The sequence below is a fragment of the Cervus canadensis genome, chromosome 1 (genome assembly GCF_019320065.1).
Source record: "Cervus canadensis isolate Bull #8, Minnesota chromosome 1, ASM1932006v1, whole genome shotgun sequence".
NCBI lineage: Eukaryota > Metazoa > Chordata > Mammalia > Artiodactyla > Cervidae > Cervus > Cervus canadensis.
In genome coordinates, this window is record NC_057386.1 from 122605827 (window position 1) to 122622656 (window position 16830).

The following is a 16830-nucleotide window of genomic DNA, read 5'->3' on the forward strand; positions in this document are numbered from 1 at the left end:
AGTTCCCTATCCTATGCAGTAAATACCTGTTGCTTATCTATTTTCTGTGCAGTAGTTTGTATCTGTTAATTCTATACCCCTAATTGGTTTGCCCCCTTTCTTTGGTGACCGTAATTTTGTTTTCCGTGTCTGAGTCTGTTTCTGTTGTGTCTATGCATTCATTTGTATTGATTTTAGATTCCACATAGCCTATAGTACTTGTGTTTCTGACTCATTTCACTAAGCATAAGAATCTCTAGGTCCATCCATGTTGCTGCAAATTACTGTTTCATTTGTTTTTATGTTTTAGTATGTTCCACTGGGGACACACACACACCCCTCGTCTTAAGTCAGTCATCTGTTGGTGGACACTTGGGTTGCTTCCATGTCGTGGCTATTTTAAGTAGTGCTAGTATGAACACAGGTACATGTTCTTTTCTAATTAGTGTTTTCGTCTTTTTCTGGATATATACCCAGGAGTGGAATTGCTGGATCATGTGGTAGCTCTATTTTTTATTTTTTTTTTATGAACCCCCCCATTCTGTTCTCCATACTGGCTGCACCAATTTACATTCCCATCAGCAGTGTTGGAAGGTTCCCATTTCTGCACACCCTCTGGAGCATTTGTTATTTTTACTGATGATGGCCATTCTGACTTGTGCGAGGTGATACCTCGTTATGGTTTGGACTTGCATTTCTCTGATAATTAGCAATGTTGAGCATCTTTGCATATGTCATCTTTGGAAAAAAAACATCTATTCAAGTCATCTGCCTGTTTTTTGACTGGGTTGTTTGTTTTTTTGATATATGTTTTATGGGCTGTTTGTATATTTTGGAAATTAACTCATTGGTTATGTCATTTGCAGATATTTTCTCCCATTCTGCCAGCTGTCTTTTTGTTTTGTTGATGGTTTCCTTTGCTGGGCAAAAAGCTTAAGTTTAATTAGGTCCCATTGGTCTATATTTGCTTTTATTTATTTTGCCTTGGGAGACTGACCTAAGGAAATATTGCTATGATTTATGTCAGGATGTTTCCCCTGTGTTCTCTTCTAGTTTTATGGTGTTATGGCTTACATTTGGGTCTTTGAGCCATTTTGAGTTTATTTGTATGGATCACATATCTTCAAAATATAATTGAAAATACATAACTAAGCTTATAGGTATAAAAGGGATATACTGAAGCACCAGAACTGAAGAAACCGTTGCTGTGTTGGTGTGCTGTTGGTGGTGACTGGGGAAGGTGGGTGGCGGGAGGCAGGACCCAGCCACGGGCTTCCAGGCCACCTGGAAAGGAAGCTCACTGCCTGAGATGGACCAGAAAAGCACTGCCTTTTCCGTAAGAAGGGTTAGAGCATCTGGTTGCTACCCTGAGTTAGGGCTCAGAGGGAGCCATCAGCTCCAGGCTGCAGGAGGAAACATCATGTTGAAAAATCTAGCCCACAATCAGCTCTACTCACAAAGTTCAGAAGACGCCAACCTGGAAATCCAATGGAAAAACTAATTCGGAGTCAGTAAACCCAGTAAGACTCCCCTGCAGCCCCAGGGGACCCCCAGAGGAGTTGACTCTTCAGGTTGGGGGAATGGAGGCAAAACTGCAGAACAGTGGGAGATGGGTGTCAGCATTCCCCAGAGCCGCTTGTCTAAAACATTCCATTTTCTTTAAAAAGCAACACAAAACGAAGTTCCCCGTGGTCCAGAAGACTGCCCACAGACCTGGATGAAAGTTTGTACACCCAAGAAGCTAAAAGTAATGGAGACTGTTTAATGGAGATGGAACAGGAGACCCTGCTTTATCCAAATCACAGGAGCAAAGCCATATTGAGGTGTCCTATGACCCAGGTAACACTTTCTCTGTTAGGGGTGAGGACTGGTTACATGGTTAAAATTAAAGCGTAACTCCAGTTGCTTTAGAATGAGATACATTTTTCCCACCAGAAATGTATATACAGAGGAAGTTACAGAGCCCAGGGTAAGGTCTTTAAATTCCTAATGTGTTAATGGGTATTTCAAGGTAAACAGAACCAGCCATATGTCAACATACTGAAACCAAAGATCAAAGGATCCAGGCTTGCCTTTTCCTTCCCTCTGGTTCCACTTAAAGGTGTAGATGATAGCTGTAAGACCAGGTCACAGCCTGGCTTCACCTTGGAGTCGGCCATTCCTCCACTGTCCCCTCCCAGAGTGTGGACACTAGACTGAGAATAGGGATGTCGATCCAGTTCACTGCCTGACTAGCTGTGTGACCTTGGGCGATCATATGACCTCTCTCAACCCAGTTTCCTCTCCTGAAAAATGGAAGGAGTTGGACAGACACTAGGTGATCCCTAGGGCTCCTTTCATTTCACACTGGGAGCCACAAAGCCTTTTACAACATAAATGGGTTATGGCCACAAACAGGAAAGAAGTCAGGGGGTCAGAAAAAAAGTACCAGCACCATGAGCTCAATTAGGAAGCCTCCAAGATGCCAAGGGCCAAATTGCAAAACCCAGAACATCAAAGTGATTCCATACATGGCTGAGGTCAGAGGCTAAACCATTTTGGAGAAAAGCACAATTTCATTTTGTTTAACTCAATTACTTCTAGATGAGCATGATTTCATTTCTGAGCATGAACTCAGTTCTCCTGAATCATGACCCTCCTCCAGTGTTTACAAACGGTTTGAATGAATTGATGAAGACCCAAGTCTCTGGACCACTCAGCCCTCCATCCAGCTCTACAGCACCTCACTTGATCAGCAGATTAGTGAAGAAAAGAAGCTAGAGCCATCTGCTCTGGAATGCTAGTTATAATTGTCTTCAGGAGGAAATAGGAAGCTCTGAATATATGTACAAGTCATCCCAGGTAATGGTGAAAACATCCAGAAGGGCCCTTCTAAGAGTTGTCACCATTGGCTAATCTTCCTTAACCATGGCACTAATTGATATGTTAGGCCTGATCAGTCTTTGTGGAAGGTGGGCATGTGGGCCACCTTGTGCAGTTGTAGGATATTTAGCAGTATCTCTGGCCTCTGCCCACAAGGTCGCCAGAAGTAACCCCAGTTTGCGACAATCAAAAGTCTACAGATCCTGTGAGTCAGAGCCTCGGGGAACCAGTGCCCTGTCTCTGGGATCAGCCGCTGAGCTCAGCTCCCACAGCCACCTCATCTTTTTCTGTCCTGAAGACAGAGGGGGCCCAAGACTGGGTGAGGAAGCCAGCCATCTCTACCTGCTGGGAGTGAATTCACCCATGTCATCTGTGAGACTCAACAGCAAGTGAGAACAAGAGATAGCTCCAGTTGTGTGTACCCCGGATCAACTGTGTATTCCCTTTTTGTGATTCTCTGAAAGCACACGCTGAGTTGTATACAGCAGTAAAGTCATTTCCAGAGTTCTTCCCTCTCACAGTCCCTCCAGGGCCAACAGGAGTTCCATTAATCATTGACAGCCTGGAGAGAAAGTCAAGCCATATGTGCGGTTCCAGATTCCTACTGCTCAGCCCTCCCCCAGCCTCGGAAGATGAAAGCCTTGGCATTTGACTAGGCAAGTGATAAAACATTTTCTCATGTAAACACTGTGCCTAGGGCCACAGTCTCTATGCTTTAGACATCACGAGCAATATTTAAACTGCCAAGAAAGAAATCGGGCCAGAATAGGCTAATCTTCCTCAACCATGGCACTAATTGATATGTTAGGCCTGATCAGTCTTTGTGGAAGGTGGGCATGTGGGCCACCTTGTGCGTTGTAGGATATTTAGCAGCATCTCTGGCCTCTGCCCACAAGGTTGCCAGAAGTAACCCCAGTTGTGACAAAAGTCTACAGATACTGTCATGTGTCCTTGAGGGAAGGGAGCTAAGTCACCCCTAGTTTAGAACTGCTGGAACAGGCTAGTTTGTAAAGCTTAGCCAGTCCCACCCCCGTAGACCTAGCATTATTGCTTTAGACTTAAATCTGCATGAATGTTTGCTAAAGCAAGTCACATTCATGAGGCCCAATTCTAAAGACAAACGCTCGTCTGTCCTGGTAAGTGTATCATTCTCTTTTTCTTTTTTTGGTATCATTCTCTTTTTGGCCTAAGTCTCCAGAGCCTTAAAATTTCATAGAAAATTTGCTTTGCAGGCAGCTTCTTTATTCTCATAAAAATTAAGTTGTAAGAGCAGAAAATATGACGTCCAATTTTGTTTAAGCAGGAACCGCAACATGGACAGTTGGGCCTCAGTTCGTGGCGTGGCTGAGTAATTTGTTGGTTGTTTCTTTGAGGTCCTTGCTTAGGGTCCAGAGAACCTTTATGGCACATTTCTTTTGGAACTACACCACATTTACCTTATGTTTCTGAAGTGGTATGTGGCTGCCAAGAATCCTCAGGACAGTGACTAAAATGGCTGTTTGGTATTCAGTGGACTTCTTCTCATTTTATAAGGGAGGATAGGTTCCAACATTTTACTTGTTCATCTTCTGAATTTTCATTCTTAGAAGTGCCAGATTTTTATCCCCAGTGGTAAAACAGAAAGGAGGAATAGAATAGAATTGCAAGTCCAATTCCTGTTGCAGGGCATGTCAGCCACAACCCTGCAAGTCAGAATTTGACTGTGGTCAGATTACCTCATTGGAAAATAAAAGTTGAAGACCAAAAGTAACAGGAACCATGAGAAAAGTACCATTTGCCAAAAGCAATGCTTGTCTAGCTCAACAAATTTTATACCAACAAATTAAAGCATCTTAGAAAAATTTACCTTGCAGACTGTAGAACTTCACAGTTAAAAGAATTTACATTTTAAATTACCTAGATCCGAATTCCTCCCTCCAAGGAAATCCCTGTGACTTTATCGTAATGGATAAGAAGAAATGAAAGGTGACCTGTTGTTGTTGTTTGTTTTTATTAACTGCATTATAGGAGAGCTGGGTAATCCATTCCCCAGTAATCCTTTCAAAGTGGCCTGACTGCCTTAAGGAGCTTTCCAGTTCTGCAGTCCTATACTGTGACCTTAATAGCCAGTTCATGATTCATTGGAAGTAATGCCCAAACACCACCCTTCTGGAAGAGAACTTCGCCTGCGTGTCAATTCCAGGAGTGCGGCCTGCTTTGACCTTGTGTGGCTCTCCACAAACACCACCCCCCAGCCCCTGAAGCATCATCCTCGAAAGACGGCGCCATGCCATGCTCACAAGCTCAGGCTGATAGCGGCGATGCTTCGGAGTTTTACACACTGTCTTTAAGAAGAGGTCGTGCACTAAAGCAAACATTTTAGATCATTGCTTTATTTGACTATTTATTCAACAGAGTTCATTCCTTTCAAGGTGGATCTTGTGATCTTTTCCTCTTTCTGAATAAAAAAGGTAATGAAGAAAAAGCCTGTACTTTTGGAGACCTAGAATCTTACTTATGCTAATAAGCTTTTGACTGCAGTTTTGTTTTAACGATATTTCCTGCTGGCATCGCGGTGGCCACACGGAGCTCCCCACCCTCCAGTGAAGATGGCTGTCCATACCCACCGCCGTTGAAACCGAAAGTAAGAGTTGAAAAATGCACCTTTTACAATAAAAAAGTAGAAACCAATTCAATTTCCTTTTTTTTTTTTTTACGAATATAAAGTTTCTTGTAAATATGTACAGTCTTTGAGCTAGTTCTATAGCAGGAAGCATTTCACAAATGAGACACACGATATACACTTTGAGGGCTAAGAAGCCCATTTCTCATGGAGATCCTAAATGAAATGCCAAGACTGAACACCATTTCCAGTGACCTCTCCAAATACTTGTGGACCAAGAGACAAAAAATCTTCAGCAAACATTCAGTCAGATCTGCCCTGGAAAAGGGAAGGGATGCCATCTGACCCCGAAGACTGAGCGACACACAAAACACGACAGTGTGACACTGGCCGAGGATGCGACGACATGGAGGAAGGGCCGTGGGCATTTCAGACGAGAAAGCACTTCGGTTAAGGGACGAGCAGGAAGGAGCCGGGACTCGGGCCAGGTTGCAATCTGGAAAGTGAGCTGAACCATGGACGGGGGATTGAAACGCGGTCATGTTCACTGGCTGCAGTGGGAACAGGTCTATCTGTCAGCCTACCTAGGATGTGCCTTGGTAGTTCGAGGCGTGGAGAAGCGAGAGGCCTGGTGGGAGATTAAAGGCAGAAATAAGGCCGCTAGTTAGCTTGCCAACAGCGAAGCCTCTGGTTGGTTCTTTAACCAGTTGCCAGGAACCTCACACCGCCAGAGGAGAGAAAGGGGGCACCTAAGGGAGGGTTTCCCCGCCCAGTCGGGGTGGGCGAGTTGAGGGCGGTTTCTTTCTCCAACTTCCTGGTTTTAGTCTAGCCCTAGGGAGAGGCTTGTCTGGGGAGTCACAGTTTTCGTGGGGTAGAACCTGCTGGGTTGTGTGTGAACAGAGTCATCCGCGAGGGAGTCGGCAGGGAGACGTGGAAGTGTGAGGTGTGGTTTGCTGAAATCCTTCTCTGGTCGTAAGGCTTGAGCGTTTGGTTTTCGTTTGTTCAGTGCTACAGACTGCAGCTTGTGGCCGGTGAGTTGGCAAGTCCCAGAGGGTCTCAGTTCGGCGGGAGCTATGGGATGGACCTAGTGCATCGGCAGAGCAATCCAAGGTGGGCAGCCAGGTCGGGGCTGGGGGCAGCGCATGCAGTGAACCGCCATGCAGAGCTCCGGCATCTCTTCCCACCCCAGGGAGGCGGGAACAGCACACCGTCATGGACAGGATGTGAGTGCCCCTGGACCCAGGGCCCTCTTGGGGCTGGGCTCAGAGCAAGTCCAGTACATGCTTTCCTGGCCAAAAAGACATGGAAAGCAGGGATAGCAGGCCAGGGGTGATGCTGAGGGGCAGGGAGGGAAAACTCCTCGAGGTCCCTTGGCCCCAAGTCACTGCCTCCAAGCAAGGCCTGATGACCTCTGTACATTCTCAGCTGGTGGGAGGGCAGGGGGGAAGTCGTCAAGGCCATAAAAGGCAATGAGGACAGTAAACATTTGGCTAAGATGTCGCTCCAGGTGAGACAGGGCCACCTGTGAGGACGGACTGGACGAGGGTGGACTGAGGTGAGCACAGGAGGTTAGCCGACAGCAGGGGCTCGTCTACGTACATTTCAGTAGCAGAGACCTGATGGTGTGACCTCGCTACAAATGACTACAACAGGAAATACGGTGCTATTCAAATCTATTAAGAAGTCTGTTGTCTTAAAAAAAAAAAAAAAAGAAAAGAAACAAAAATAACCAACCCTAAGATCTTAAAGTAGCTATTAATTAGGATTCTAACCACGCTGTAGTTGTAGTTAGCCCCAGGTTGGTTTCCTGTGATGAACTGGTACAGGCTAGAGCTAGGTACAAAAGTTTATGAACGCTCTGAAAGAGTAACAAAGTGCAAAGAGGGCAGCTACAGGGAGGTGCCGGCAGCTCCCAGGAGCCCCAGCCCCCTGCCCCTCCTGGCTGCAGGGAGTCCGTGCTGAGGCGGGCCTGGGTCCAGCTGCGCCAGGGGCTGGCTGAGCAGATGGGCGCTGGGGTCCCCTTCAGCAGAGTTCCATAGTGTTTGGTGTTTTCCTGCAGATCAACATGAGGAGTTGGTTTTTCTGGCTGAGATTTATACTGAAGACTGGTCCCAGACCTGAGAACAAGAGGAGGAGGGGATTTAGCCATCAGAAGCCGGAAATCGCCATGCTCACTTTGTAAACAGGAGGCCCACACTGGGATACTGCAGGAGGACGCAGTCTCTCCTTCCTGTGGTTAACAGTGAGGGACAGGCAGAGCCTCCCCTCAGAGCTTGGGAAACTCACTGAGAAGTCCCCAGTGCTGTAGAAGTACTTCTGTGGTTTACACGTACCATTTTATCCAGATATCAGAGGAGGTAAGGCTTCCCTGGTGGCTTAGCTGGTAAAGAATCTGCCTGCAATGCAGGAGACCTGGACTCGATCCCTGGGTTGGGAAGAGTCCCTTGGAGAAGGGAACGGCCACCCACTCCAGCATTCTGTACAGTCCATGGGATGGCAAAGAGTTGGACATGACTAAGCAACTTTCATTTTCAAGGAAAACAGTTAAACAGCATTTCCTCCTCTCTCTAGTGGCTGGGGTGCCAACAGATGGCATTAGGAGAGCGTGGTCCAGAAAGCCAGCACCTGGAACTGGTTGGCCTGCCAAGGCATCCGCAAGCTTTCGCGCCCCGCCCCCACTTGAGGGCCCCTGGTTATCAGCACACCCCTCCAGCGCTTCAGTTGGTAACATGAAAGCTACACAGGTAATAAATGCACATGATTTTAGAATTTCAAAAGGTGCAGAGTTCTTCTAGAAGGCAACCACTGTTACCAGATTTCAATGTAGCCTTGCAGAGAAATTCTTGATGTTTGTATCTTTGTACACATATATATGTTTGAAAAAAGTAAAGCATGGAACCTTCTGAATGGCTGGCATGTTTTGTGTGTTTAAGAATTTGCTTGTCTGCACAGAAACTGCGAACACTGGTTGCGTTTGGGGAAGGGAATGCTGTATACCCTTGGTGGCTCTTACAGTTTGAGGGCCACACATGATCCATTTGTAGAGGAGGCCCCTTCTCAAGCTATTTTCTTCCTAAACTTCTTACATATCCCACAAAACCCTAATTACAGTTGTGGAGCCTCTTCCCTACGGCCGTGGGGGCTGAGGCGGGTGAGGGGCTGAGAAGGGCACCTCCCTTACCTTGTTGACCTGGGACAGCGGGGTCCTCACGGCCCCCACGGGCAGCCGGCCCCTGCTGCTGTCCTCAAACAGCCGCCCGGGGGAGCGCTCCCTCCGCGTGCTCAGCATCCGGCCGGGGGACTTCTCGCGCTCCAGGGGGCGGCCGGGAGACTTGTCCCTGCGCAGCTCGGTCCGCCCCTCGCGGTAGCGGTGGGGTGTGCTTGGCTCTCGAGGGTGGCTGGGGCCTTCGGGAGGCGCTGGGCTTGAGGCCACGCGCTTGGTGATGTGCTCGTTGTATGTCGGCGGTCCGCGCTTGTTGGGGCTGTGACAACAGGGGAGGGAGGTGAGGAGCTGAGTCACCCCCATGCCCATCTCACCACAGGTTATTAGAAACAGATCCCAGCTGGAGTCCTTCAGGCTTCATGTTTACCTCGAGAGTGAGGACAGAAAGAAGGCAGAGGTAACAGCACAGAAAAATCAAGCTTCCTAGTCTCAGGGCAGGCTTTCTGCTGAGCACCTACCATGTGTCAGGCGCTGTGCTAAGCTCGTCAAATCATCCTAACAGCTCTGTACGCTAGGAACAGATGACCCTCATCGTACAGACAAGAGGATGGAGATGCAGAGAGGCCAGGATTCCAGTACAGGTCAGTTTGACATCATAATTCCCATACGCCACCCCACTGACTTCACAGGAAGTCTTCCTTTAGGGGTAAGCCTGTACTCATTACTGTCAGTTGCCAAATCTGTCCCACTTTCGGGCCTCTGTTGGTCACCTCTCTGGGTGGCTTTCCAAGAGCCTTTGTGCCAGAGGTGTAGAAATCAAACCTGATCCAATTAGGAGACAGAGCAGGGCCAATGCAAACAGCAGACCAGGCTCAAAAAACATATATATGAGCCATTGAAAGTAGTGGGACCTTTTCTTACAAATGATCTACCCCTCCATCCAGCCCTGGCCTGCCTTGCAGAGAAATTTTCATGTTTCAAATGAAGATTTCACCAGGCATGGCCCTTACCACCCCTCTGAAGAAGCAAGATCCAGAAACACAGAACTGACACACAGCCTTCAAAGTCAGTTCCTTCCCACCCTCGAGCAGAAAAGGTACTGGGGCCCTCGTTATCTGAGCATAATTAGTGCTGGGAAAAGGCAGCCTACTTAAAATGGGAATGCCATTTCACAGAGAATATTACTTGAAGACATATTTTGATTGATTGGGGCTTTATCTTAGAAAAAATAAAAGTAGAAATCAGGAAAATATATTTTATCCTAGATATTTAAAAAATCTAAATTACAATTATAATTACATGCTAAGAATGAACCAAGTATGAATCACTTACTGATTTATTATGCTCTAATTTTCTCAAGAAAATTGTATCCTAACATGCTGGGTGACATCCTCCACCAGTGATGTTGGATTTTGTGCAGTGAAATCGTAAAGTCATTTAAATATTTGACAGTGTCACCAGAGGCCTCTCTTAACCCTTTGATATTTAAATCTTTCCCTTTGGAAGGGATCAAACTTGATTTTCTTTAATTATTGGCCTAACTCTAGGGAACCTCTTCTGTCAATGCCCATTACAGAAAGCAACTGAGCAGCAAAGACACTGACCGGTCCGGGAGAGGAAACTCTCTAGAGCAAGCTTGAGGGCCAAACCCAGACAGACGCCTGTTTTAATAAAGTTTCACTGGAGCATGGCCACGCCCATCTGGTGATGCACTGAGGTTGCTTTCATGGTCTAACAACAAAGTTGAGCAGTTGAGACAGGGACTGTATGGCCTGCAAATCCCAAAATACTATCTAAACAGATTGGTGAACAGAACAGAAATAACTCTAAAGTGGTCAGTCAGTCTATTGTAGTTTCATATTTTCTTCCCTGTGCAGCTCAGACTGTGGCAATTCTAACCACCAGTGCTCAGAAAGCCACACTTTCTTGTGCTGTGTTTGCAGCAGTAAAATTTGGGGTAACTTTTGATTTCAACATCTTGAATTCAAGGTTTCATCTCCAGTCATGTGGCTTTGTGACATGGAAGACAAAAAAATTCAGGAGAATTATATTAAGCCTATTTGTGATGGAAGAAAAATTATAAAATGTGCCCATCATAAAGCAAGTGAGAGGGTGCTCACTGCCCAGAGGAAGAAAAGTGGTTCAAGGAAGGCCATTTGAGAAGTCAGCTGAGATTAATGGGATGAAGAACACACTCATTATTGTAGGCCAAGCTGGCCATCTTCCATCTCCATATCTGTTAATAACCAATGATCTACCACATCAATTTTATGTTTCTTGCAGAGTTACATTTCTTGCTCTGCTGAAGAGACCAGGGTGGTGTGGCCTGCGGTGAATCAGTCTCCCAGGCTGGCCTTCTACATTCTGGACCTGCCCAAAGCAGTCCAGCAGCAAAAAGATGGTTTTATAAGCCAAGAGACAAAGGCTAGCTGCTGGCTTTCCCGAGAGGCCTGGTGGCAGCAGGCAAGAACAGCAGGAACTGGAACCATTTTTTTTCACCACAGAGTAAGTCACTTCTCACAGACACACCACATCATCTCAAAAGGAAGGTGCCTGACCATCTAACTAGTGAGGCAGTGGAGAAAAAAATTACCTAGTTACAGAACTTGGGTTTTTTCTTGCATGACCTAGAGGCTAAATAAAATCTAGACATTTTCAGGAGGGGACGGACTACAGCCCTTTGAGCAGTCACCCCTGAAGCAGAGGCCAAAAGAGTAAAGAGCAGCTGACTATTTAGCACTTCCAGTTTTCTAGCAAGTTCTGGAATTGAAATCACACAGACAGACATTTCTGACCAACACTTGTATTTTAACAAAAGAGAGACTCTTCATTAGGACATAGCCTCAGAATATTAAGTTGACAACTTTCTTTTCTAAGTATTTTGTAACCTTAGAGGTGTCCACCAAACTGAGTCCCTTGAGGATAAAAACTGTCTTCGTCTGTGTATCCCCAACACCAGGTCCGGCACATGGTAGGGGGCCCACATAACTGTATAGGGTAGTATGTGGGCTTTGTAAACCAGTCCACAAAGTCAAGTCCTCGGTCAATTAGATATTCTTCTAGGTTGAGAAAACTCATCTTCTTTGTGGGCCAACATCTTAAAATTATACGTCTCAAATCCCCACATGGAACTGAATCTGGCTCCTCGCCCTGGGGGTCAAGACAAAGCCAATCCCCCTTCCACCCACTGCTGGTGGGATAACAAAAGAGTACAGCCTCCAGGGAGGAAAACTCAGGGACATCTATCAGAATCACCAATTCCTTTTCTAGGAATTCAGCCTCCAGGTAGATTCTAAGCATTCTAAGTGAAGATACACCAAGTCCTTTACTACAGCAAGAAACTGGAAACACCCAAACATCCACTGATAAAGGAGCAGTTAAATAAGGTATAGTCATATGAAGGAATGCTATGCAGGCATTAAAAAAAGAGAAATACTTTGTGTACCCACAGGAAGCAGTTTCCAAGATACAGATGAGTGTGCACGGTGTGCTGTCACCTGTATGAAGAAGGGGACGCATGCTTGGGGACCAGCAGGGTAAGAACGCCCAAAGACGGGTTTCTCCCTTAAAAACAAGCACAGTGGTGTCACTATCTGATCTGTCTTGGTCCTCCTGGGAAAAGACGAGAGTTTAAATACTTAGCTTTATTTCATAATAATTTGGGGGGACGGGCCCACAGAGGACCTAAGATTCTTTATTAGTGTCTGAAGAAGAGGTGGCCCCAGCCTTCAAGACAAGGAGAGAAGTGTCTTCCCCAGACTCAATACCAGTAGACTTTCTTGTGTCTCTGAGTCCCCTGTATCCCCAACCATATGTACTTCACTTAGGCAAAAATCCGATAAGGAACTAACAACGTAACTTCCTTTGTGTTGAGAGGTTGTGGGTGTCCAGTTCAGTCTGCTTTCATGGAGGGAACTGACAGCAATCATAACCAGTATGAGCATCCTATCTGTACTGTAGGAAGAAGGGCCAAGAGTCAAATAGGAATCCTCATCCAACCCCGTTGCTTTCCTTTCATTTTCTCTCTCTCCTGCTCTTCCTCTCTTCTCAGGGTTTGTTTTTAATTGACCTGATGCAGGTCTTGCACAACAGAAGTGCCCTATCTCTGGACGGTTACTGAAAAACAAACAGTGCTGACTGTTTCACATGGCAAGTGTCTGAGGCAGTGAAACTAAGTTGGGAAAAACAAGAGGCTAGCCAGAACATTCAGAAGGACGTCCTCCTGCATGTTCCTAGGGATCTGTAAGGCCACACACACAAGTAAGCCTGTACCCAAACCCAGAAAACCCAGAAAAAACCTAGGAAGGCCTCAGTCTCAGCAGCTGACTCGAGTGCTGAAGGTGTGCCCTAAACCACACACACACACACATTCCAGTCTCAGCAGCTGACTCGAGTGCTGAAGGTGTGCCCTAAACCACACACACACCACCCCCCCACCCCCCCACCCCATTTAAGGAAATCCTCTCTAGTTATTTATCTGCCCACTACCCTAACCAAGCAGAAACTTCAGTGGCCACACATAACAAAGAATGCAGACTATGTAATTAGTCCAGAGAGTCACTCAACAAATAGCAACAGCAGCAACATACCCTGGGAGGGGAAGGGGGATCTGATTTTCAGAGTCATCACGTGGTATTAATTGAAATGTTTGGTTTTCAAGAATAAAGTATAGCCTGTCCTCAAGGCCTCATTTCTTCTGGGAAATCCCTCTTAGCCCCCAAGTCCAAGCTGGGGACCCCCCTCTGAGCTCCCGCAGTGCTTTAAACCACACAAGTATGAGCCCCATTCTCCTTGGCTGTGCTGTTATCACAGGAGTGCTTGTCTTGCCCTCCGGGCCTCCTCAGGGAGGGGCAAGATTCCAACTTACTCACACTTGGTCTCCCTCAGCAAGCCCAGTGAGAGTAGCACACTATTACACTAATGTAATGAATGCATTACAAACACAGCCACGGGAAACGGCCACCAGAGAAAAGGCCAGACATTTCCTTCCACCTTTTCCAAGGAGGCACTAAAAAATTCTCCTATCGCTTATAAAGGACTGTCATTTAAATGCTGTTGTTTTCAAAGAAATAAGTGGCTTGAGCTTGAAGACTGGCAAACTGTCGACCAGTTTAGCAAGATGTCCTGCTTTGCCCCACGTTGATGAGGAACCGGAGAAGGCGCGTTACCTGCGGGAGGTGGACGGGCCGCGGTGGTGGTCAGTGCCGGTCTCCTTCACCAGGTTTCCTTTGCAGCAGATGACCCTTAACTTATCCTGGTATGAGGATGCCAGGTAGATGGCTCCTGAGGAGATGGCAGGGCCCAGGTAGCGTGGGTTGGGGATTTCCAGATATGCACGGGCGGGGGTCCTGTGGGGTTCCAGAGGAGAGTCTGCACAGCTGGTCACCTCCACTGTCAGGACCCGGCCCCGACACCCAGCCGCTGAACTTTTCACAGTTGTTTAGTCGCTAAGTCATGTCCAACTCTGCAACCCCATGGACTATAGCCCACCAGGCTCCTCTGTCCATCCAGGCAAGAACACTAGAGTGGGTTGCCATGCCCTCCTTCCAGGGGATCTTCCCACCGCAGGGATCAAACCCAGGTCTCCCGCATTGCAGGTGGATTCTTTACCAGCTGAGCCACCAGGGAAGCCCACCAGGATGGAGTGGGTATCCTGTCCCTTCTCCAGGGGGTCTTCCCAACCCAGGGATCAAACCCATGGATGGAGTGGGTATCCTATCCCTTCTCCAGGGGGTCTTCCCAACCCAGGGATCAAACCCACGTTTCCTGCATTGACAGAGAGTTCTTTACTGCTGAGCCACCAAGGAAACCCATTTCTTACCCCAGAGAGGAGCGGGCCTGGATCTCAATTACTTCGAGTGAGTTGAAGTGAGTCACAAACAGATAGGGTTCTCTGTAGGCTGTGTGGCCACCACGGAGGAAAAGCATGGGGCAGGGAAGGGTTAAAAGACAGAAAATCAAAGCCTGGCTGCAGTGCAGCCTTGGACCCAGCAGTCCCACCTCAGTGTATCCTCCACATGCACCCACGTGCCTGCATAACGAGGCATGTTTAAGTTTATCCCCTGCCACTGCTGCTGGGGCAGACGCTGGGAGCCCACTCAGGGAACATCGTGCGGGATCAGTTATATAAATCATGGCGCAACTCTGGGAGCCTGCAGAGCCGTGAGAATGCACGAAGCAGTTCTCTCTACATGCTGACGTGGAAAACACCCAAGGTGCAAAGCTTCAGAATACTGTGTCCGCTGTGCTGCCACACTGGTTTTTTAAAAAGGGAGAGGGATGAGAATAAATTTCTATGTGCCCGTGTCTGCATAAGGCACTGGAAGGATAAGAAATGCAGAACTAAGTTTTTTTTTTTTTTCCCTGAGGGGAGTGGGGATGGAGAAGTTTGGGAGATGAGTAACATGGGTAAGACTTTGATTGTAACCTTTTAGAACCGCTTAATCTGACAGATTGTCCAAAACGTTTAATAGAAAATGACTGGCTTCATAGACAGTCAAGTATTTGTGGTCCTAATACTGTATATTTCTCTATCACAGTGTCAAACTCTAGGATATAATGTGAGCTGGTTTTGGTCTTCAAGGGAAACAGATTATCATTGTTATTCCTTGTGCTGAACTGTTATTTCAGTATTAGTCACACCTCCTACTACTCAGGCCCCCGTGGACTCCCTCCGCCTGAAATCCCAGCTAAGCCGGTAGGATGGGGTAGAAGCAAGAAGGCCTGGGCGCCTCGGCTTTTGCACTCGTAGAGGCAGCCCTGCTGCGAAGGGTGAGACCTCCAGCCGCTGGCCCCTGCTAAGCCCCTGCCCGACAGCCGCTCTAACTGACGGCCACTCTGTGAAGCCACTTTGAACTTTCTGGATGTCCCGGTGCCTCTGTTGACACCACATGAAGCAAAGCTGTCCAGTCAAGCCCCAGAGTCTCAGGCAATAATAAGCAGTTGTTCTAAGTCACTAGATTTTGGAATGTGTTATGGAGCAACAGATAAATGAAATAGCCTTGAAGGGTATTTCAGCCGTAACACTATTTCAGAACATTCACACAGTCATCGTGTATGTGTGTTTACCCTTGACACAGCAGCTCCACTTTTAGAATTTCTGAGCTGGGGATATTACTTAACCAGTGTGCAAATACCGTAAGTTGATCACAGCGTTGTTCACACTTGAGCCTGTTTAGAACTGGTTAAATTGATGGGTGATCAGCTGTGTCGTGAGATGCTATGCAGCCTGGTGACATGATTTAAACAAACTCACAAGGAATGATCTTTCTGTCATGAGAGGCTGGTGGGTTTGGCTTATGCATCACACCCCAGGAGCTCTGCCCTGGACACTTACATGGGAGATGCTACATGTGGCGCCTGGTGTCTAAGGGAGCCCCCAGTCACAGTGCATAAGCCAAAAGGAATTCCACCAGCAGTTCCTACCAGGGACACCAAGTACTGACCCCCACACCTTGCCTCACCTACCAAAGGCCAGAGGTAAGCGACTCCACTTGAGATCATCTGTGCGGCTGCGTCTTCCGTAAGAATCCACGAACACCCCGAATTCTGGAAGGAGGCAGAGTCCAGGGGTTGAGCATGGCCAAAGACAGGGAGTATCAAAGACACACACTGACAGCAGAGTGAGGAATCCAGCCCGGGGGACCTGGGTCGTGAAAACCCTCAGGAGCTCTGCTGAGCCACATTTCTTGGGGTTTACTAAAGAGGGTTCTAGTGAAAGGGGAGAGACAGGAAGGGGGTGATGGAGGAAGAGTCAGGGAGGAAGGGGAGAAACAGACCCAGAGATTTAGGGAGAGGAAAGGGGGAAAGAGAGGAGTGAGAGACAAAGGACAGAGCGGACCGGTCTGGAAGAAACTATGAATGGACCTGGCTAGAGCCTCGTGGGAGCACCAAGGGCGCTGGTGGAGCAAGACCAATGTCCCCTGTCCTCCAAGAGCAGCACCCCCCCCCCCCAAGGCCCCTGTCTGGGGCTGTGGGTGCCCTGAGCACCCCCATCAGCCACCGGTGGACTCACCGTGGAAACACAGCAGGAACTCCTCCCGCTGCCCCGCGCCGTTCACCTGCATGATGGACACGGGGAAACTGTTGGAAGAGGAGGCAAACACAGCAGGCGCCAAGGAATGGTCGTTCTTATCCAGGAATTCTGTAAAGGCAGGCGAGACGCGGGGCCTCAGGACCAAGGAGGAGCCCGACGTGGCGGCAGGGCCAGAAACACACCAGCAGG

General features: G+C 47.6%; 1 protein-coding gene and 1 long non-coding RNA gene across 12 annotated transcripts in view; one reads left to right on the plus strand and one right to left on the minus strand.

The window, feature by feature from the left end:
* The first annotated feature begins 961 nt into the window (after positions 1-961).
* LOC122423414 lies at positions 962-12969 on the plus strand. Of its 4 annotated transcripts, none has more exons than XR_006264147.1 (8): positions 962-1818; positions 2563-2820; positions 2998-7800; positions 8015-8187; positions 8986-9247; positions 10890-11111; positions 12058-12142; positions 12658-12969. It is a non-coding gene; the product is annotated as an uncharacterized LOC122423414 (long non-coding RNA). The 4 variants fall into 4 exon arrangements; XR_006264150.1 differs by having other exon boundaries at positions 963-1818; positions 9169-9247; XR_006264149.1 differs by having other exon boundaries at positions 964-1818; positions 3363-7800.
* The window catches only part of CIT (citron rho-interacting serine/threonine kinase), a 171727-nt gene continuing 160090 nt past the window's right edge, over positions 5194-16830 (minus strand). For all 8 annotated transcript variants that reach the window (XM_043440393.1, XM_043440404.1, XM_043440386.1 and 5 more), the window contains 6 exons: positions 16621-16749; positions 16074-16154; positions 14428-14506; positions 13775-13954; positions 8625-8925; positions 5194-7560 (listed from right to left, as the gene is read on the minus strand). In XM_043440393.1, coding sequence (XP_043296328.1) covers positions 7537-7560; positions 8625-8925; positions 13775-13954; positions 14428-14506; positions 16074-16154; positions 16621-16749 — 794 coding nt within the window. In that variant the 3' untranslated portion in view covers positions 5194-7536. The remainder of the gene's footprint in view (positions 7561-8624; positions 8926-13774; positions 13955-14427; positions 14507-16073; positions 16155-16620; positions 16750-16830) is intronic.